Source organism: Scyliorhinus torazame, chromosome 7 (assembly GCF_047496885.1).
Source record: "Scyliorhinus torazame isolate Kashiwa2021f chromosome 7, sScyTor2.1, whole genome shotgun sequence".
NCBI lineage: Eukaryota > Metazoa > Chordata > Chondrichthyes > Carcharhiniformes > Scyliorhinidae > Scyliorhinus > Scyliorhinus torazame.
In genome coordinates, this window is record NC_092713.1 from 276,772,167 (window position 1) to 276,795,915 (window position 23,749).

Below are 23,749 nucleotides of genomic sequence, written 5' to 3' on the forward strand. Positions count from 1 at the left end.
TGAGGACGACTGTTCCAGCCATCCATGTTCCAGACCTTGACCGCCTCACTGTGCTGCAGAAAGTGCAGCGATTCAGGGACCAGCAGAAGATCACGTATGATGCTCATGACAAGGATCTACCTGCGCTGGCTCCAGACGATGTTGTTCGCGTCCAGTTGCCTGAGGGAGGTTGGCCAGCCTCAGCTATTGTCGTCAGGCAGGCTGCCCCCAGGTCCTTCGTTGTCCAAATGGTTGATGGCTCCATTCTATGATGCAATAGGAGGATGCTACAAAATGTTCCCTGCCCACCGCCTGGCCGCATTTCTCCGTATGTCATCATGCCTCCTCCGGACATCTCGCACCACGAGGCCACCGATCTGGCAGCGATCCCACCTCTCCATGAGGCCACCGACATGGCAGCAATCCCACCTGTCCAAGTGCCGGCGTCCCCCCCTTCACCTGTGAGGCGATCGAAAGGAATTTGTCACCACAAAGACTGAATCTAAAGACTTAAATCTTGTCAATTTTGTTCAGTTTGCTCTGTATCTGCACGATAGACACCTTCCCATGTACATACGTTCATTCACTCACCACTTGTATATAATCATGCATATATATATATCGCCACGTTCCAAAATTTACTTCAAAAAGGGGAGATGTCATAATATCCATTCATAGTTATCAGTTAGATTGATAGAGTGTCAACTCACAGCAGACTATGTACAGCAATCAGGAAGTTCAATAAAACAGTGTTGGACCATCTCCTGTGTCAGAAGCCTGTTTCTAATTTCACTGCATCCAGTTGCAGTCAACGTTGAACCAACTTACTTAACACATCAGGCGGCACGGTGATACAATGATTAGCACTTCTGTCTCACTGTGCCAAGCAACCGGGTTCAATTCTGGCCTTGGCTATGGAGTATGCATGTTCTCCCTGTGTCTGCATGGGTTTCCTGCGGGTGCTCTGGTTTCCTCCCACAGTCCAAAGATGTGCAGGTTAGGTGGGGTTACAGGAATAGGGTGGGGGAGTGGGCCTAGTTGGAGTGCACTTTTTGAGGGTTGATGCAGACTCAATGGGCCAAATGGCCTCCTTCTGCACTGCCAAGATTCTATGCTTAACTCTTGTCTCCTTCACTCAGTTGGATCCTCCAGCCTTGTTTTGCCTCCTAGGCTGTAGGCAGTGCAAGGCACCCCTTATAGTGAAGCTAAAACTAAGTTGCGTGCTGATAACATCATCAGGCTCAGCTTTTGCCACCACCTGCTACTGCCAGGAGCCTCGTCCAGTGCCTGAACTGATGATGGAAATATTACAACTGAAATAGGTCATGTTACTCATTTCTGATATTTAACCGCACCCACCAACTTGCTCCCACCTGTTGGATGGGGGATTAAAAGTGAAAGCCTGGATCTAGGATGTTCAATGTGAAGAAAGACGAAGGGAGCTTGACCTCTTCAATCAGGAAAGGAATTGTCTGGGAAAACACGTCAATTAGATGACAATTAAGTCCGTTCTACAATGGGTTGGCAAGTTACTGCCTATTTGATGAAGATGAAACTTGACGTTACCATATCAGTACTAAAAGAGTATAAATGGTACTAAAAATAGTATATCAATGCTTTCCAATTAACCATAGAACAGAGTATGTGACTTCCTGAGCTGGCTTTGTTTCACAAGATTTCAGTATATTATTGGATGAAGAATTATTTGACCAATATTAGTTCACCCATCCAGATGCATCCTAAATACTCCCATTATCAGATCAAGTCGATGTTAAATTAATCCAGTGTTTTGCCTCCATCAGCAACTGAAAGTCCATCCCAAACATTGATTACTCGCAGCACGAAGGACGTCTTGTTGTTAATACGAGAATGACCCTTTACTACTTTCAATCTTGTCTCCTTTTGTCCTACTCTGACAATTTAATTTAAAATAATGTACAGATTTACCTTCCCTGTACCATTTGCTAATTTGTATAACTTAACGGGAAACATGAGACAATTCCTTTTCTGCCTGAAGGAGTCAAGTGCCTGGAGTTTTTCCTCATATCTAAGATCACTAGATCTTGGATATTTTAACTCTGCCCACGCAATCAGGAAACTGGAATCGAACCAAGGTTACATTTACCAAGGTATACACCCAACATTGTCCATAGTTGGAAACATTCCTTAGCTACAATTTTGTAAAGTGCTGTAAAATTGAATGTGTCCGTCATGTGAGCAAAAATGAATAAGCAAGTACACACCTAGCTTTACTGCGAAGTACAGACGCTGAAGTGATGCTTTGTATTGATATCTGAAACCATAATAAACACAGGATTAATGACAATACCTACCAGCCTACTGCTGTATTTGAGGGCAAAGGATGACACTCTAGCCCTTCAAATGCCCTGGCATTTCTCTGCATTGGTAACCTTAAAAAGCACTTAAGAAAAGAACTAATAACATGTGAAGGCACTTAGTACTGTATTGGAATGTTTTGGAGCAGTTTTATATACTGAAATTGAGCCAGCATCTGCTTGAACTAAATCATTGTGCACAATTTATTGCACATCCATTGATGCTATTCCTGAGCAGGATGCTTGTAGGTCCATGGAGGAAAAGATTGCCTCAGTCTCCAGTTTTTTTCTCTAGCCTTGTGGAGAGTGACTCATGTCGGCTCCTCACAGGAAAGCATGTGCACACTGATACATATGTTGGATCTGGATTGTACCCTGCTTAGATCTAATGGCCAAAGTTGAAGCCTGTCAATGCCAATTGGGTGGTGTGGGGAAGGAAGGAGGTGAGAGGTAATGGTCATGATCGCAAGCCTAGTGTGGCAGTGCCTCAGGCTATCTTTGGGAGGTCTACAGGCGTCCTCCTTGTCTTTTTGTCACCAGATAAATAATAGAATATTTACGCTTCAGCTCTGACACAAATAAAACTGATCAGAGAGTGTTCAGTACACATTCTGATTCACCTTAATGGGGAATGTATGTCAATTATCAATTGAAATTGGCCTGCTGTCACAAACAGACAGATGATTTGGGGCCCAGTGGTAGCCCCCGTTAAAAGTGACTGTGCAGAGGATGATGGTAACAGGTTGATAAGTCCACTATTCTTATTTTGAGATCACGGCAGCACGGTAGCATTGTGGAGAGCACAATTGCTTCACAGCTCCAGGGTCCCAGGTTCGATTCCGGCTTGGGTCACTGTCTGTGCGGAGTCTGCACGTCCTCCCCGTGTGTGCGTGGGTTTCCTCCGGGTGCTCCGGTTTCCTCCCACAGTCCAAAGATGTGCAGGTTAGGTGGATTGGCCGTAATAAATTACACTTAGTGTCCAAAATTGCCCTTAGTGTTGGGTGGGGTTGCTGGGTTGTGGGGATAGGGTGGAGGTGTTGATCTTGGGTAGGGTGCTCTTTCCAGGAGCCGGTGCAGACTCGATGGGCCGGGTGGCCTCCTTCTGCACTGTAAATTCTATGATAATCACCCTCTGTTAATATTTATTTTGCAAAATTGCAATTGTACTCCCATTATGACTCATCTGAATGATCCAAGTGTGTTTTTGCTGATGGCTTTTTATTGACAATTAATAGTGGAGGAGTAAATATATATTTTTAAATTTTTCTCACTGATTGTCTCTCTAGCATTCCTGTAAAAGATACATGCTGTCAAAGCTTTATATTTTGGACTCATCAGGACAGATGCAAGATTGCCAAATTTCAAAGGGCACAGCAATTTATGCAACATGAGGAAAAAAGTGCTGATTGGTTGACAATTCTGCTCTGATTGGTCAAGACATTTCCGGGGCAAATGCACCTCAGGGCTACTATCCCCCACACTTTTGTTTATTCAAAAAAGGTGCATTGTCTGGATATATTCCTTCTGCCTGCAGAGGGCAAGTCCCTGCATTTGAATTTATGTAGCTTCTAGCATGTATAACACCATAAGATATAGGAGCAGAATCAGGTCGTTCGGCCCATCGAGTCTGCTCCACCATTTGATCATGGCTGATATGTTTCTCATCCCCATACCCCTGCCTTCTCCCTGTAACCCCTAATCCCCTTCGTAATCAAGGATCTATCTGTCTCTGTCTTAAAGACACTCAGTGTCATGGCCTCCATAGCTTTCCGTGGCAATGGGTTCCACAGATTCACCACTCTCTGGCTGAAGAAATTTCACCTCATCTCAGTTTTAAAGGATCGTCGTTTCAGTTTGCAGTTTGGGTGGTACGGTGGCACAGTGGTTAGCACTGCTGCCAGAAACCTGGGTTCAATCCAGGCCTTGGATGACTGCCTGTGTGGAGTTTGCATCTTTCCCCGTGTCTGCGTGGGTTTCCTCTCACAGTCCCAAGATGTGCAGGTTAGGTGGATTGGCCACTCTAAATTGTTTTTTAGTGTCCAAAGATGTGTAGGTTAGGTGGATTAGCAATGATCAATGCACGGGGCTACGGGGATAGGAAGTGGGTCTAAGTAGAGTGCTCTTTTGGAGGTCCGGTATAGACTCGGTGGAATGAATGGCCTCCTTCTGCACTGGAGGGATTCTATGAATTCTAAGTACATTACGAGCCCAACTGATAATCTGAAATTAGTTATTAGTGTCATTCTTGGCACATTCGAGATTGTTCAGCAAGTGCTGTTTACTTGTGGAATGGTCAGTACTCTATCTATCACGAACAGCTGCAAGCTGAAAGGACATGCTGTTTGATACGATCTGTCTTGTTGGGCGCATGGTCAATTGACTTGGAATTGTACCGGCAGTGTAATTCATATACCGCATTACTCACTTATATGGTGGGCAGAACATCCTTTTGGCTTGACTGCTAAATCACCACGTGTGCCGCCACTGCATAGTAGCAGTATGAAACAGTTACCTTAACCTGTTGCTCAGATTTTTGACACACTTTAGTCTTTCAGGGTAATTTGAGGTAGACTGGGCACTTTTCATGGCCGGGATTCTCCCTTCCGGGGACTAAGACCCCATTCCGGCAGGAGAACCGGCACCAACCACTCCGGCGTCAACAGCCCCGGAAAGTGTGGAATTCTTTGCCTTTTCGGGGACTAGGTGGACGTCGGGGGGGTTGGCGCTGCTCCAGCTGGCGCCAAAGGGTTCAGCCATCAAGCTTTGACGCATGCACCAAAGGGCCGGCATGATCTCGCGCATGCGCGGAACTGCCGACATGGTTCCGCCCATGTGTAGACCGGTCGGCGTATTTTGCGGCATGCGCGGGGGGTTTTTATTCTACGCGCCGGCCGTGGCGGAGTCCTTCAGGGGCCGGTGCGGAAGGAAGAAGTGCGCCCACGGAACAAGCCCGCCGGCAGATCGGTGGGCCCCGATCGTGGGCCAGGCCACCGTGGGGCCCCCCCGCCCCCCTGGGGTCGGATACCCCCCGCGACCCCCCCAGAGGACTGCCCCCGCCGACTTACCTGCCAGGTCCCGCCGGTACATGAGTTGAATGATCCACGTTGGCGGGACTGGCCAAAAAAGGACGGCCGCTCTGCCCATCGGGGCCCAGAGAATCGCCGGGGGGGGGCACTGCCAATGGCCCACAACCGGCGTGGCATGAATCCCACCCCCGCCCAAAAAACGGCGCCAGAGAATATGGCAGCCAGCGTCGGGGCTGGATTCGCGCTGCTCCCCTGGGGATTTTCTGACCAGGCGGGGGGTCGGAGAATCCCGCCCCATGTCAGAAAGGGCAGCCAATTATAAAGGAAACAACAATTAATAATGCATGCGCAGAGAGTACTGACTTGTTTTGCAAGTGAACTCTGATTGGCATAGGTGATGCCATGGAGAATGTACCAGGGATTAGTTAACTACCAAGCTTTTGTTTAAATTCAAAGAAGGCAGATTGATCAAGGCATTGCGCTGGGGAATGAACCAGGGAATGGTTTTCCCTGAAGCATTTGTTTAAGCTTTTTTCTCCCAAGCTTTTTGTTTTAAATTAAACAGTTACATTGTAGACTACTACTTTGCAGTGGCAACGTGGTTCAGCCATCAAGCCAAAAAGACGTTCTGTATACCACACAAATGAGGAATGTGGCATAAACATTTCAGTGCAAGTGCGATGCCAGGTACCTAGGTCATATGTCACTAGTGCATCGTATCAAACAGAATGTACCTTCATCTATTCGCAATAGACAGAGAACTGGCTGCGCTCAACTAACCCATGACTCGAAAACTCAGAACATATTGTCTATCATTTGATGTGATTCCACAATTGGACAGCACTTGGTGAACAATCACGAATGTGCTAAGAATAACATTAATAACTAATTTAAGATTATTTGCTGGGTTCATAATGTAGCTCACTTGTGCTTGCTAGTAGCTATAGAAATTCATTATGTAAGGACTTTTCTTCTGCAGGCAAAAGGAATATGTCCAGACATTGCACCCTTTTTTGAGCAAAAGCATGGGGGACAATAACTTCCTGGTGCATTTGCCATGGCAACATCTCAACCAATTTGATCCAACTCCCAACCAATCAGCACCCATTTACTCATTAGTATAAATTGCTGTTCTATATGACATTTTGTGTTCCTGTGTCTGTCCTTTTTTTAAAATAAATTTAGCGTACCCAATTCATTTTTTCCAATTAAGGGGCAATTTAGCATGGCCAATTCACCTACCCTGCACATCTTTTGGGTCGTGGGGACGAAACCCACGCAAACATGGGGAGAATGTGCAAACTTCACATGGACAGTGACCCAGAGCCGGGATCGAACCTGCGCTGTGAGGCAGCAGTGCTAACCACTGTGCCACCGTGCTGCCCTCTTGTGTCTGTCCTGATGCGTTCAAGGAGAAAATCTTCTTTATGATGTCTCTTTTTTCAGTTCTATACTACCAAGCAATAATTTTCTCTCTGCCATGTTCACCCCTCTTCTCCTCAAAGATACAATAGCATTTGTACTATCTTCTCCTTAAAAATCTAGATGCCAGCTTGTAACAGTATGAACAAGTAATTGGAATTACCAAGGCTGCCATTTGTAATAGAAATGAATAGGGCTTCCAATCAAAAATACTCAGTTATATTTCTGCTGTTACTCATTCTTAGGTACTCATTTTTCAAACTACCCAAACCCTTTGATTAGATTGCAGCCTTGTAATTGTTTCCAAATATCCATTATTTAACCATCTGAGCCTCTCCTGAGATTACTCCCAAGTATCTATTGTTTTCCATATTATTTGCTTCTTCACAACAGGCAAGTATTGACACGGACTAATGTAGCAGCACTTACTGGATAGTCATGATCTAAAGCTGATGACTTTTCAGGCTCAAAATCAAACACACCCCTTGGCTTAACCCGATGGTCCCAGACGTCAATTGTGTCATGTGGACTTAACCAGTTGTTTCTGATGAAAAATATTCAAATGTTAGCAACAGATTTCACAGATTTTGTTTTCTGTTTTGAATCATATTTTGCATTGTTATTGTTGGTACACTACAATGATTGCAGGATGGTTCCCATTTAGGCAACCTAATGCAGTATGGGTCTGTGTCAATGATTTGCCATAGAGAAGTTGCCATTCTTGGTTGGGCTAGAGGAAAAAGCAATGGGGAGACCCCATGGAGCCTAGGTCTTTCCCAAAAGCAGGAAACAACCACCATTGAGAATTTGTAAGTGGGGGGTAAGTGGTGGGCAGAGGGTAGCTGTCGCTTTTTATCAGCCTTCAGTATATTGGTGGAAATTATTAATTTAGTGTGCAGTTAGGTGATTGGTTGGTGAAGTTTATTCCACTAAATGGGGGCTGCAGTTTAAACCAGGATTGGGGCGATACGAGTATTGCGTTAAGTTTATAGCTTAACTGGTTAACCTATTTAATATGACTATGGATAAAAGCTGAATGATATTTCTCAACTTGAAAAGTAATTGGTTAAAAAACACAATAAAGGTGGCAGGGCAGGTGATGTGTTGTCGCACTGGGAGCTGCTGGGCATCAGCATGACTGAGCAACATGTACTTCTACAATAGGTGCCTGCAGCCCAAGGTACATTGGCTCAGAGTTGATGAGCTGGAGTCTGAGCTTCAGAGGCTGCGATATATTAGGGACGGTGAGAGTTACCTGGACATCTGCAAACTGACTGTTCTGGAACCATAACCAGGAGACCACCGACACGTCAATTTCTTCAAGGAGGAAATGAATCATCTCATTGTTCATGCTCTTATCTGAGCTGACTTACATCGGGAGAAAAAAAAGAGGATAACACCTTGACAGTACACAGGACTGAATAGTGTAGGATCAGAGTTGAAATTTTCTGCTCAGCTCAAAGAGTATTGATTCTAATCCATTTTTCTTTAGAGTAATGAATCTGCAGTATAATGCTTTAGAGCTATTTCATATTCAGTTAGGTGTATGAATGGTGCACGCCATTTTAAGCTCCAAGTACATTCCTCAATGTATATGAAACCCCTCTAATTAAATGGGTTCTTTTGTATTTCAAGAGCATGGGTAGGGAATGGACAAATGCACCGTCCCTTCATCAAAATTAAGTTGTTAAAAATGAGACGGATTCTAGGGCGGCACAGTGACGCAGTGGTTAGCACTGCTGCCTCACAGCGCCGAGGACCCGGGTTTGATCCTGGCCCCGGGTCACTGTCAGTGTGGAGTTTGCGCATTCTCCCAGTGTCTGCGTGAGTATCGCCTCCACAACCCAAAGATGTGCAGGTTAGGTGGATGTTAAATTGTCCCTCAATTGGAAAAAAAAGGAATTGGGCACTTTAAATTTTGAAAAAGAATGAGCAGGATCCACAGCATTAGGTAACTACGTTTGTATGACAAGTACAGTCAAGTATCACAATAAATCCACATACCACTTCCCCTTTCACTAACTGTAAGGAACACTTACTCACTTCAAATGTATATACCTACTTCCCCAATCGATGCTAACCGAGACGTCAGCTATAGTTTTACAAATACCACCTATCTGAGTAGCCACAACAGATGATAATCTGTGCCCCCCACACAAACCTGCCAAACAATACCATTACAGTACAGAGCCTTACGGAGTTGAATTTTCCAGGGAATGTGGGGGTGGACGTGGGGACGTATTGCTCAAAACTCCCTGTTGCAGAAGTCGGTTTCAAACCGATTGCCTTAAATAAATTCTGCCCCATAGCAATGTGCTCTGGTAGTGCCCTAAACGAGCAGAGTGCGAAGAAGACTTGCCCTCGAGCCGTGCTTAGTGGTGGTTACTGCTGGGACTGCAAGCTGGCCCCCGGAAGAAGAGCAATGGATCCAGGACTCAGGTAAGTTCCAGGATTTTCGGGCAGGAAGGGATTTGCCACCTGACGGAAAGGGCGGGGAGAGTGGAGGGAAGAGTTTAAGAGGCCAAGTGGGTAAACACAAAGGGGGTTGGTATCATCTTTGGGAGGTGCCACTTAAGCCCACTAGACTCCCTGCAAAGGACATATCTGTCCAAGCCTTTCAACCAGCTGTGTTTTAAAAATGGAGTTCTAACTCCACCTGCCTTCCCACACCAAAGGTATTATGGTGTAGGCAGCAACATATTTGGGTCAATTGGCTTGTTAACAAACTCAGAAGCCAGTTCATACATTTTTTAAAGGCAGGCAGTCTGCCTGGTTTATGGGGACCAGGTCAGGGGCGGCACAGTGGCACAGAGGTTAGCACTAATGCCTCATAGTACCAGAGACCTGGGTTCAATTCCAACCTTGGATGACTGTCTGTGTGGAGTTTGCACTTTCTCCCTGTGTCTGTGCGTGTTTCCTCCGGGTGCTCCGGTTTCCTTCGTGCAGGTTAGATGGGATTATAGGGATAGGGTGGGGGAGTGGGCCTGGGTATGGCATTCTTTTGGTTGATGCAGATCCGATTGGCCAAATGGCCTCCTTCTGCATTGTAGGGATTCTATGGATGGAATGGAGGGTGATGGGCTAGCCACCTATTATATTCTATGCCTTGCCCACCAGAAAATTGCCTGAGGAGAGGGGTGACATAAAATCCAGCCCATGAGCTATGTAAAATAGTGGTGGGAAATACTCCCTCTCTGATTGCTCTGTGATCCACAGCTTTTCATATCTGAACACTTTTTGTTCTATAGGTTCCTTAGGACTAGGGATACACAACTTACTCTTCAACAGTAGCTTTGGTAGAAGAATGTGAATGAGGATCTTTTGCTGCCAATGAATTGCAGGGTACTTCTGCAGGTTTTGTAGGCTGACAACCGCTTGGAGGGGCTGTATAATTTTGGCACATGCAACCAAGGGTATCACAAAGGTTGGTTGATAAAGGATTGGAGCAAATTTGATCACTTTTGCTGTCAGAAATGTTGGGACGTAGATATTGTGGTTGAGGGTGAGAATTTTGTTCTTCACTATCAGAACTGCTGAATGGTCCTGGCAAAAGTGTCCATTTTACTGTGCAGTTGTCCTTTGTTGTTGAACTGTAGGGCAATGGTCCAATTAGTTGAGATCTTGATTTATAATCTGTGGCAGAAGAGGAGTGGGGCTGCTGTTTCTTTGAATTGGACTCCCACTTCTTCATCCTGGCATCAACAATAGAAGACATCCCATAATTGTCTGCAATAGAGAGGCAATAATGTCATTAACTGTCTCAACAAGTTATAAACTCTCCAAAGTATTTCCACATTTTACGCACCAAAATGTTAAACATAAAAAGTGCATGTAATTATCGAAATGAACTCTAGTAATTTAAAGTCAAATTGCTTTGAGTTAAATCTTCTTTCAAATATTTCAAAGTTTATTGCACGATCATGCTAACTTGATCACTTCGCTTGTGCACGATGGTTAAAATCGGCATTCTGTAATTGATACATCATACCACATGTGCAGCCATGAAAACTATTTCCCCACAAGCAAGCCCACACTTCTAAAGCACTGAAAGCTGAGGTTCTCTGCACTGTAACCAAGCAGCCAGCATATCTGACTGCATATCCCCCATGTTGCTAATAAGCCTACTGACTATAGGAGGTGCCTCTTGTCCTCTAGATCCCTGCTATATATGAACATGCAACACTGACAGATTACATCTGCCAGACTACATTGTGCATCAAGTTTATTAAGAATAAAGTTATCCCCGTGTCTGTGTGGGTTTCACCCCCACAACCCAAAGGTGTGCAGGTTAGATGGATTAGCCACGCAAAATTGGAAAATAAATAATTTGGTACTCTAAATTTTAAAAAAAGAATAAAGTTAAACAGAAGCGAGGCCAGGCCAATGAGAATACTTCAAGTAATTCCACAGTGTTACTTTCAAAACAAGTCAGTCATTCTCTGTTTAATGTAAACAATGCGTGCTCATGTTTGAATGCTGCTCGCCTCCACCCAAATGGCAGCAGCAGTGAAAAAGAGAAATAGGAAATGCTGGAGATTATCTTTGTGTCCGTCAGGCTCTGACCATGACATTGTCAATTAACACCAGCTCCAAGCACCAAGGCTGAAATGCCTGGTTGAACAGACTCATATCCCCTTGGTGAGTCAGCAATAACAAATAGCACTGTGCCTTTACTGCAGCCTGGTATTCACAATTTGAAACAATTACATCTTTCTGAACAGTCACGTCATGAACATTATTCCCTTATCCCTGAACTATTAATTCCCAGATGAAATGGACAATTACTATGGTAGCAATTTGCAAACAACTTGGTAAAAGTGTTTCCCTCTTCCAGAAATAGTCCATGGCCATTTTCTGAAATGTAATTAATGACATTAGAGGGGAAAAAGGAATTTAAAGACATCTTAATAACAAACTAAGTATAGAGAATGCAAGTTTTGCAAATATCCTTCCAGTGCTCAGCTAAAGCAATAATACATTTAAATTAATCACAGATATGAAGCCCAAGCAAATTATCTACATAAAGTCTATTATGAAAGAAAAACAATTTGACCCATTGCAGCCATCATAATAAAAGAGATCTTCATGATGTGAACAGAACAAGCTGGTTTGGTAACTATAATGTTAGAATGCTTAAACTCTCCATTAAGAGATCAGAGTTCAAATTCCAGCATTGGCTGACATTTGTGCATAGGTGTTTCCAAAACTTACAATCTCAGCTGAGGACATGAAAAGAAAGGTAAGGGGGACATTCAAAGAAAGAACAGGAAAATGTACCTGGAATATTAATATTGATTAGTATACGTTTCCCATCTGAAATATTGGGTTATTTAATTTTGGGAGATTTGACATTCGACCATGATTCTATCTTTACCCAATGGTCATGCATGCATGCACAATAGCAATCACGCCCAGTGGTGACTGCATGCAATGAGTTCAGGCTCTGATAGGTGTATCCCAACTGAACAAACAAATCACTGGACTTCAATGTGATTTTCAGATAACATGATGCATCCAATGATGTAGATGAGATCTGTACTAATCTTTCCTTAAAATCGAATCATTTGCTTTCACTTTTCAAAACATGCAAACAAAAACAATGATGGAAGGGGGAAAAGTTTATCCTGAAATGTTAGTTTATCAAATACATGAATGTTAATCTAGGAGTCGGGTAACAGGATATATACAGCTCTTTTATTAACATATACACAGATACATTACACAATTAGGCTTTTCCAAGTCTTCCTGTGGTAGCAGCTGCTAAAGAATTTTAAATACATTTTAACCTCATTAGTCCTGAAATCTATTGTTCCAAAAAATGTGTTCAGAAAACCTAAGCAACTTATAGCATTGTTTTAGTACAGTGCTTTGGGAGCATAAACATGACAGGTACAGTAAATGGAAATGCTTTAAAATGTTTTATCACCATTTTATGTTGCAGATTAATATTTATCTATGGTGTGTTCCTGTTTACATGCTTGTAGTTAGACATTTTTTTTGTCCACTGTGTATGTATTTACTGTGTACGTTTCCTTGGCTGCAGAAAAATACTTTTCATTGTACTTCGGCACATGTGATAATAAATAAATCAAATCGAATCAAACATGGTTAGGGGGTGTAGTGATAATATCACTCGACTAGTAATCCTAGATACCCAAGCTAATGCTCGAGGACATGGGTTCAATTCCCTCAAAGACAACTGATGAAATTTAAATTCAATACATTAAAAAAAATTCTGGAATTGAAAGCTAGTCTTAGTAATAGTGACCATGAAACTATCCTTCCGGGAAAACCATTCTTTAAAATTCATTTATGGGATTTGGGCGTCGCTGGTTAGGCCAGAATTTATTGCCCATCCCTAGTTTCCCTTCAGAAGGTGGTGGTGAGTTGCCATCTTGAACCGTTGCCGTCCCTGAGGCGTACACTCACTGCGCTGTTAGTAAGGGAGTTCCAGGATGTTGCCCCAGCGACAGTGAAGAAATGGCGATATATTTCCAAGTCAGGGTGGTGAGTGACTTGGAGGAAAACATCCAGGTGTTGGGGTTTCCAGGTATCTGCTGCCATCCTGGCCTAAACTACTTGCAATTCCAGATCCACAGCAATGACTCTAAACTGCCCTCTGAAATGGCCCACCAAGCCACTCAGTTCAAGAGCAATTAGGGATGGACAACAAATGCTGGGGTTGCAGGCATGTGCCTACATCCCATCAAATAATTAAAAATAAATCTTATGCCATTCTATAATCCAGGAAATTCCAGAAATGATTTAGTTCAAATATTCTGGACTGGAGAGGTTACATTGCATCATACAATTAGGTATTAATTCCATGTAAATGCAACAGAGAATGACATGTTATTTACCTGCCTTCAGTGCATTGTAATCATTTTTAAACATTGACTTGTACCAAGCCTTTGATCCTTCTTCAACTGAAACCTAAAACAGATGAATTAAATCAGTATTTTTAATGACTCAGAGGAGGCTGGCGATAAACGAACATAGATTTGTTTACACTATTTACAAAGGTCTGCATAACACAGCATATGACTCCCAGTACAATTCTAGCTGGGAGAACTAACCACATCGGGCCCAGTTTAGGGCCTGTTTTTATGTAAGGTCATAACCAGCCCAGGTTCATGGCCTCCGCCCCCTACCTGGGAAGCTTGTCTTCCACGAGTCCCACGGGACGATCAATGGTAGTTTCCCCGTGATCCTCGTGGCCATTATGACAGTATGTGTCCGAATATTTTATCACATTGCTACAAAATACAGGAAAGATGTTTTGCCCAGTATCCTATCTGCGAGATTGTTAAGCAGTTATGATGTTTTACTGAATTTAGTCACCAACGAATGTGGTGCACTGATTGTACTTGTTACTCATTCAGTAAGACCAAGGAACATGCTGATAAAATCTAATCCAGTTCATAATAAAAGAGAATACAGTATGTGGAATGGTCTGTATTTATCGTATCAAGCTTGCTCCTTCTAAAGACCAAATAACATTTCTTGTCCAGTCAGCTCCACAAAAACAGGACAAAATAACAAAAATATTTTGTCCACTGGATTTAAGCAGTTAATAAAAAATAGAAATCTTTCTTTTTTTTTGAAGAGTTAAGTGAATCAAGACAAAATCCCTACCAAGAGAACCAGGTGATATTACAGATTACTATTGTAAAACTTTGGTAGGTGACATGGTTGGATATAGCCTGGTCAGTGATCAAGACTACAAAGAACAAAGAAATGTACAGCACAGGAACAGGCCCTTCGGCCCTCCAAGCCCGTGCCGACCATGCTGCCCGACTAAACTACAATCTTCTACACTTCCTGGGTCCGTATCCCTCTATTCCCATCCTATTCATGTATTTTTCAAGATGCCCCTTAAATGTTACTATCGTCTCTGCTTCCGCCACCTCCTCCGGTAGCGAGTTCCAGGCACCCACTACCCTCTGCGTAAAAAACTTGCCTCGTACACCTACTATAAACCTTGCCCCTCTCACCTTAAACCTATGCCCCCTAGTAATTGACCCCTCTACCCTGGGGAAAAGCCTCTGACTATCCACTCTGTCTATGCCCCTCATAATTTTGTATACCTCTATCAGGTCTCCCCTCAACCTCCTTCGTTCCAGTGAGAACAAACCGAGTTTATTCAACCGCTCAACCGAGAACTAGTGTCAAGGTCATCCTTGACTACATCTTTGTATTGCTTCCCACTCACATTTCCTCATTCACTTCCTGTGACTTCTCTTCCTTTCCCTTTCAGCTTGTCCCATGTTGCATTGGGTTACCACAATACTGGTTAATCACTCTTTCATATCAACCATCATTTTTGGATTTGGCTACTTGTTTTACAGCCAGGTGCTCTTCCTGCTGCTAATCTTCCCCATTGATCCAGACTGGGGACCGGGCACACCAATTCACACTGGCTTGTCTGCAACAGTGGCTGGTGTAGTGTTCAATGGTTGAATCGATCTTTGTTTGTTAATATTAGTCTGTCGATTGTTCTATGTTCATTGCGCTTGACTGATTAAGCCTGGGAGTAACCTCTGAGAGCTGAAGCAAACGGAAGCTTCCAGAAAGAGATGTGAAGACTAAATTGTGAACATGTGTATAAAAATCCTGTAGTTGCTGAAATATTTTAAAGAACTATTTTTTAAAAACTGTAATAGACTTAGAATTAGTGTCATCTCTGTATTGTTTATAGGTAAATCAGATATAGAAATATACTAAAACCAGTGAATACAGAACAGCTGGTTTCTTTCCTGGGCAACAAAGTCTTAGAATGAACTTGAGCCTGGGGCCTTCTGTTTAGAGACAGATAAGCTACCCATAGAGCAACTCTAACTCCTTTCACTCCCAAACCCTCTCTCCCAATTAATTTATAACTGCTTTTTAACATTTACATTTTTGTAGCTTGACTCTCCATTTACCTCAAAATACCTCTAACAGTTTGATCGATCACTGCCCAGTGAAACATTTGATATTCATGTCTCCGCAATACCATCACCATTTCATATTTTGGTTATTCTCCTAAAATAACGCCCATCCCATCCTCTTTAATCCCAGACCTAGGTTTGCCTCTGACCTCTGACTTATTTTCTCCATTGCCAGGCATTCAATTGTGTCTGCTGCTCATCCCTTTCCTCTTGTCCATTGATCTAAATCTTGTCCCTCTTGCATGCCTTCTGAATTTATCTCAGCTATGGGTTTCACCTCTTGCTCTTCCTTCCACCTAAATGGCTGATCAATCTTTCTGGTTACCATGTGAGCTGAAATTGCAAATGGTTACCCGCCCCACTCCCCCTCTTCAACTATTGCCTCTCTTTCAAAATTACTTTCACAACCCCCTTCATCAAAAACCTCACACGTGATCAATCTGTACTTACAAACATATCTTCCCCATATCCAGCCTTCTTTCCCTCATCAAATCTTTGAATACATTTCCACTTCCCAAATCCGCACTCATCTGTCCTACTGGGGTTGAATACCTCCAGTCTGGCTCAAATGGTCTTGTGCAAAATTATAGATGTGTTGTGACTAACCATGGTTACTTATCCATCTTTTCCTTCTTAAACCTAGTGCATCTTTGAAATATTTAATTACACCTTCCTCGACCAATTCCATTCCTGCATCTTACAGCTCACTGGTACTGCCTCATTTGTATCCACGTTTAGTGATCTGATTGTGGCTGGAACATATAGAGAACCATAGAATTTACAGTGCAGAAGGAGGCCATTTGGCCCATTGAGTCTGCACCTGCCCTTGGAAAGAGCACCCTACTAAGCCCACGCCTCCACCCTAACCCCGTAACCCCACCTAACCTTTTTGGACACTAAGGGCAATTTAGCATGGCCAATCCACCTAACCTGCACGTCTTTGGACTGTGAGAGGAAACTGGAGCAGCCGGAGGAAACCCATGCAGACACGGGGAGAATGTGCAGACTCCGCACAGACAGTGACCCAAGGCGGGAATCGAACCTGGGACCCTGGAGCTGGGAAGCAACAGTGCTAGCCACTGTGCTATCATGCCGCCCAGTGGCTTCTGATCCTGTCCTGTGCCATTACTGCCAGTCTCACCCAAGGATCCATTCTCGGTTCCTGATTTTCCTCATCCATGTGCTGTGGTTTCCGAAATCATCCACAGACATATGGGGCAGGATTCTGCGGGAATCGGTGGGGCGGGCGTGAAGGAGTGGCGTGAACCACTCCGGCGATGAACCGCCCCGAAGGTGTGGAATCCTCTGCACCTTCAGGGGCTAGGCCGGCGCCGGAGTGGTTTGCGCCGGCCGGCGTGGAAGGGGCTTGGCACCACGCCAACCAGCGCCGAAAGGCCTCCGCTGGCCAGCGTGAGTTGGCGCATGCGCGGGAGCACCAGCGTGTGCTGGCATCATCCCAGCGCATGCGCAGGGGGGGGTTCATCTCCGCATTGGCCATCGCGGATCGTTACAACGGCCGACGCGGAGGAATAGAGTGCCCCCACGGCACATGCCCGCCCGCGGGTCAGTGGGCCCCGAACGTGGGCTATGCTACCGTGGGGGGACCTCCCGGGGCCAGGTCCCCACGCGCCCCCCCCCCCCGAGGCCGCCCGCGAAGCCAGGTCCCGCTGGTAAGTACCTGTTGTAATTTACGCAGGTGGGACGGCCGAAAACGGGCGGCCACTCGGCCCATCGTGGGCCGGAGAATCGCCGGGGGCACCGCTGCCAACAGCTGCCGACTGGCGCGGCGCCGGAGAATTCGGCAGCCGGCGGGGGCGGGATTTAGGCCGCCCCGCGACAATTCTCCGACCCGGCGGGGGGTCGGAGAATCCCGCCCGTGATCATCTCAGACACACACACACACACACTGACAATGACTTTATATCATATTGCATGATTTCTCCATTTCATCTAGTACCCAACCTTGAATAAGCCATATTTTCCTCCAGTCAAACATTGCTACCCACCACCTCCAGTTCCTGCCACTGTAAAGGTCCTTCCTGCTTATTCCATTCTTTCCCCTTTCTTTTATTTTTGCCTTTACACTTTTGATCCATGGATGATTGATGGACATGCCACTTCAAGGCAAGAAGCCTGTATCTTTAATTCAAGCAGGAAGAATTTGGAAGGGTGTGCTAGTTTAAACAGAGGATACAGTTTGGCCAGTGACAGAGAGATGGCGTGGGACTCAGTTTGACTGATTGGCAGTGGCCAATGAATTGGCCCAAAAGGCCGTGTTCTGTCCATTAACTGGTAGTGATTGGATCTGATCCGGCTGGGCTATTTTTCAGAGTCCCAAGGTTTGAGTTTGGTTTCAGCTTTGATTGTGGCAGCACAGTGGAAAGAACCAGCTCACTATCTCCAGAAAGATCCAGTTAACTCTCTCCAGAAGGCCACTGTGAGGGCTGACTCTCTCTCCTGAATGCCTTTGGATACCGTATTCCAGGCCTACAGAGGCCTGAAGACAAACTACGAACCAAAAGCACAGTTTTATAAGAAATAAGGTGCCTCTCCAGAAAATGTTGTGGGGGCTTTTAGTTTTCGATTTGGGGTGAACATGATCAAGAGTTAAGCATGGGCAGAGCTGAAAAGGCAGGATTTCTGCAAAAAAAAAATGAACAACCACCTTTCCTAGCCTCAGAGAGCAGTTCATTAGGCCACACACACCAATAGAAACAAACTGTGATGATTTAAAAGGACCTCACAGCTGTCAGATGTCCGTCTGAGCTCCAGGGCAGCTGTTTCTGCCTCACCGCCCGTGGCCCCTAAAGCATGCCTCACAACCCTACTGGGGGTTGCGGCCCACAGTTTGGGAAGCCTTGCTCTATTGAATTGCATGCTAACATAATTGTTTTGAAGAAGATGAAATGTATATGTCTACAGCAGTGAAATACATCATTGAAAATTACTTGGAATCTGTTGTCAAAAAAACTGAGAACATTGCCCTTCAAATCCTCTTGTTGAAGAGAAACATTGACCCTGAAATGAAGAGCTTCCAATTTTTAACAATCAAAAATAGTTGTTTTGTTGATGATACCATATTGATCTAGGTCAGTATGTAAATGCTGCAAAGTATCGCAGTGGTTTTGAACAGCACATTGTACTATATGGTAAAAATTATGTGAAAGTTAGTTATGTGTATCTGGTGGTTAGTGTAGTAGAGGGGGATGGGTTAATTGTTTTGTTTAAGGGAAGGGGGGTACTGCAATAAAGGTGTTGTTGCTGTGGCGTTGCATGGGAGGGAGTGGAGACGGTGGACATTTGAGGATGGGCCTGGAGGGGTACGTGGCAGGGCCTAGCCTAAGAAGGGGTATGGTTGATTAGCAGGGGAGGGGGCGGGGTGCCTTCAATCAAATTGGTCACATAGAACGTGAGGGGGCTAAATGGGCCGGTTAAACAGTCGTGTGTTTTCGCGCACCTGAGGATTCGAAGGCAGACGTAACCTTCTTACAAGAAACGTATTTGAGGATCGGGGAACAGACAAGGCTCAGGAAAGGGTGGGTACGGCAAGTCTTCCATTCGGGATTAGACATGAAGACGTGGGGTAGTGGCAGTGCTGTTAAATAACGGGGTGGGGAATATAGGGCGCGATTCTCCAAGCCCTGTGCTGCGCCAGAGAATTGCCGCAACCGTGCCACGCCGCCCCGACGCCAGCGCGCGATTCTCCGAGGTGCGGGGAGAAGGGTAGAAGATGCTGGCCCAGCAAATCATGAAGCAGGAGGTGGCGAGGGAGATTGGTAGGGTGATGGGTGGTAAGGGTGGAATGGTATTGGACCCGGTGGGGGTGAACGGTGTATTTGAGAAGTTTTACAGGAGTCTCTATGAATCGGAGCCCCTGACTGGGGGGAGGGAATGCGGCAATCCCTGGAACAGGGCCTGGTAGAGGGGTTGGGAGCACCCATTGGACTGATGGAGGTGATGGAGGGTATGGGGGCGATGCAGGCAGGAAAGGCCCAGGGCTCAGATGGTTTTCCGGTAGGATTCTATGAAAGATCTTTGGCGACATGGGGCCCCTACTGGTACGTGGATTTAATGAGGTGAGGGAGAAGGGGGAGCTCCCCCCCCCCCAAGTTATCGCAGGCTTCAATAGCTTTAATCCTGAAGAAGAACAAGGATCCAGAGCAGTGTGGGTCCTACCGCCCGATATCACTGTTGAATGTAGATGCCAAGTTGTTGGGAAGATCTTGGCCTCGCGGATTGAGGACTATGTGCCGGGGGTGATGGAAGAAGACCAGACGGGGTTTGTAAAGGGGAGGTATCTGTCGGCCAATGTTAGGCATCTGTTGAATATTATAATGATGCCCTTGGAGGGACGGAATGTGAGGTGGCGGTCGCTGTGGACGTGGAGAAGGCCTTTGATCGTGTAGAATGGGAATATTTGTGGGAGGTATTGAGGCGGTTTGGGTTTGGGCAGAGGTCGATGGATTGGGTCCTGGTGTTGTATCAGGCACTGGCAGCATGTGTAAAGACGAACCGGGTGAGTTTGGGGTATTTTAGGCTGCATCGTGTGATGAGGCAGGGATGCCCACTCTCCCCATTGTTCTTTGCCTTGGTGATAGACCCACTGGCAATGGTGCTTACAGCGTCAAGGGGTTGGAAAGGGATTGTGCGGAGAGGGGTGGAACATAGGGTCTCGCTATATGTGGACAACCTGTTGCTCTACATATCAGACCCATTGGAAAATATTGGAGGTATCATGGACACTTTGGTGGAATTCGGCCGGTTTTCTGGGTATAAGTAAACATGGCGAAGGGTGAGGTCTTTCCGATCCAGGTGAGGGTGCAGGAGAGGAGGCTGGGCGAGCTGCTGGTTAAGGTATTAGGGACGGGTTTTAGGTATCTGGGCATCCCGATAGCTTGCGAATGGGAGAAATTACCTAAATTGAATTTGGCCTGGCTGGTGGAGCAAATGAAGGGGGATTTTAAGAGGTGGGCCATGTTCCCGCTGTCATTGACGGGGTGGGTGCAGTCTGTGAAGATGACGGTACTCCCGAGGTTTCATTTCGTATTCCAGAACCTTCCGATTTTTACCTCAAAGGCCTTCTTTAGGAAGATCAATTAATTGATCCCGGGGTTTATGTGAGCGGAGAAAGCCCCTCGGGTGAAGAAGCTGCTGCTGGAGTGGGGTCATGTGGGGGGTGGGCTGGCCTTGCTGAACTGAATGAATTATTACTGGGCGGCAAATATAGCCATGGAAAGGAAGTGGGTTGTGGGGAAGGAGTCGGTATGGGAGCAGATGGATGCAGCCTCGTGTAAGGACACGAGCTTGGGAGCACTGTTGATGGTGCCTCTGTCGTCTCGACGGCAGGTACTCCGCAAGTCCGGTAGTGGTGGTGGCCCAGAGGGTGCAGGGACAGTGGCGGCTGGAGGATGCCTCAGTTTGGGCTCCGATCTGTGGAAATCACAGGTTTGTTGCGGGGCAAGGGCTGGACGTGGGGTTCCAGGGGCGGTGGTGGGAGGGGATTGAGCAGTTTGGGGACCTACTCGTGGGGGGGGGGGCAGCTTTCCGAGCTTGGTGGGACTGGTAGAGGCGTATGAGCTGACCAGTGGGAACAGGTTCCAGTACTTCCAGTTACAAAATTATGTGAGGAAGCAGGTGCCGTCCTTTCCCGACCTGCCACCCCCATGGTTGCAGGACAAGGTGGTGTCGAAAACAGGGGTTGGTGAAGGCAGGGAGTCGGAGAATTATAAAGAATTAATGGACTTGGAAGGCGCCCCGATAGGAGATGTTAAGCGGAAGTGGGAGGAAGAGCTGGGGTGGTTGCTGGAGGCCGGGATATGAGAGGAGGCTCTGAGAAGGGTGAATGCATCCTCTTTCTGTGCTAGGCTTAGCCTCATTCAATTTAAAGTAGTCCGCGGGACGCATATGACGGTGGCCAGAATGAGCAGGTTTTTGAGCGGGTGGGTGACAGGTGTGGGGTGGAGCCCGTGAATCATGCCCACATGTTTTGGGCCTGTCCAAAAGCTGGAGGGATTCTGACGGGGGTTCGCTGATGTGTTGTCTGAAGTGCTGCGGGTGAAGGTGGTCCCGAGTCCAAAATTGGCAACTTTTGGAGTGTCGGGAGTCCAGGGGGGTGAGAGCGTCCAACGTTTTGGCCTTTACCTCACTAGTAGCCCAGAGACGGATCCTGTTAGGATAGAGAAACTCAGAGCTACCAAAACCGGGGGTGTGGGTGAGCGACCTTGTGGATTTTCTTAGGCTGGAGAAAATCAAGTTCACCTTGAGAGGTTTGTGGAGGGGTTTGGAGGGGTTTGCCCGGAGGTGGAAACCGTTTATCAACTTCTTCCAGGATAGTTAAGTCAGCAGGGGAGGGGGAGGGGGAGGGGGAAGGGGGAGGGGGTGGGGCTTTTGGATTTTAAAAAAGAGGGGGCAGAGAGGGTGAGGGGCACGGCAAGGAGGGCGAGTTACGGGTGTCGGTTATTCCTTTGTTACGAGATTTCCTGTTTGTTCTCTTTTTGGGTTTGGTTGTGTTTGATGTGTATATATAGAAATGCCTTAATAAAAACATTTGAAAAAAAAAGTTAGTTAAGTGTCACAGCCGTGACCTTGGCCAGCATGTTACGTTGCACAGAAACACATTAACCTTGAGCAGTCAATTATGCAGAAGAGTATCACTTCAGTTTCGCACAATACACTATCAATTTAATCTAGAACATTACGTTACAGTACAGGATAGCCCAAGGACCAGATTTGAAAGGTGTAGTTGAGGAACACATAGTGAGCAATAGTTTTGAAAGAATAATTTCAAAAATTCTGCGATTAGGGTCAGAAGACTTGCTTTTGAAAAAGCAACCATTTCCTGGTAAGCACCCAATTTTTCAATCTTTCCTTCCAGTCCACGATGGTAAATGTTAACTCCATAATTCTGTAATTACTCTCCTTGACTCAGTTCAGTGCACACGTCGTACGTAAAGATTTCTCTCTGTTGCAGTGGTTGAAAATAATTGCCACTTACTTTATCATGTTTTATTCTGAAATAAGTACTTAGATACCCTCCACATCCTCAGAATGTCCTGGCTCAATTTTCACCGTTTGTTTCAAATCCCCCCGTGGTCTCAGTCCCCTCACTCTCGGTAACCTTCTCCAGCTCTACAACCATCCAAGATAACTGTGCTCCTCTAATTTTGGCCTCTTATACATTCCTGACTTTAATCACTCTGCTACTGGGAGCCATATCTCCAGCTGACTCGGACATAAGAGGCATTCCCTCTCTCTCCTCTTCAAATATACCTCTTTGGTTGAATGTCTGCTTATGTGGCTTGGGGGCATATATTGTTGGATAATACTCATGTGAAGCATCTTGGGATGTTTTACCATCTTAAGGACACAAGGGGGTCAGTACACTGATGGCTAGAGTGTGGTATCGAATGATGGCAACATACAACCATGGGTTCAATCCTCTTACTGGCTGTGGCTACCTCCTGCCTTGCCCTTAGCCTGATGTGGAGCGGTGCCTCTCAAGCTATATATATAAATAATTGACTCTCTCTAACAGAGAGAGTACCTCTGATCCTCTGTGCACTATGGCTAACTATCAATAAAAGTTGTTGTTGTTATCCCAAAGTGCTTCAGAGCTGAGGAATTTCACTTGAAGGGAAGTCACATTTGTAGACATGACTCAAACTACAAATGATTCAACACTGTTCTGTTATCATCAGCTTTCAAAGGAAATTACTCAGACAGAATCTTTCCTCTCCCGGATCCATTGACTCTCATTGGAACCGAGATCTATTTGCAGCACATGAAAGTTTGGAGGAGGCAGCTCTGAGCTGGAAGCCTCAATCAGAGCAGGGTACTTCGGTCCCACGTGCCAAAACTGGCTGGTAGTCAAACAGCTGAAGTTAACCAAAAGATCACAAAAATGCAGCAGAATCAGCAATTAGGAGACATCGCAAGGGGCTCATTGTCTGAAACACAGCTTGGCACCATCTTGGGCTTGGAGTGAAGAAAGGAGATCTTTCATAGAATGATAGAGATTACAGAACAGCAGGTTACCACTGAGTACCTGGAGCTCCCT

General features: G+C 45.6%; 1 protein-coding gene across 7 annotated transcripts in view; it reads right to left on the minus strand.

Moving 5' to 3' along the window:
• The window catches only part of LOC140427057 (uncharacterized), a 202,681-nt gene that overhangs the window by 106,590 nt on the left and 72,342 nt on the right, over window positions 1-23,749 (minus strand). For all 7 annotated transcript variants that reach the window (XM_072512517.1, XM_072512516.1, XM_072512513.1 and 4 more), the window contains exons 6-9: window positions 13,624-13,696; window positions 10,042-10,489; window positions 7,193-7,307; window positions 2,223-2,272 (exon numbers count right to left, since the gene is read on the minus strand). In XM_072512517.1, coding sequence (XP_072368618.1) covers window positions 2,223-2,272; window positions 7,193-7,307; window positions 10,042-10,489; window positions 13,624-13,696 — 686 coding nt within the window. The remainder of the gene's footprint in view (window positions 1-2,222; window positions 2,273-7,192; window positions 7,308-10,041; window positions 10,490-13,623; window positions 13,697-23,749) is intronic.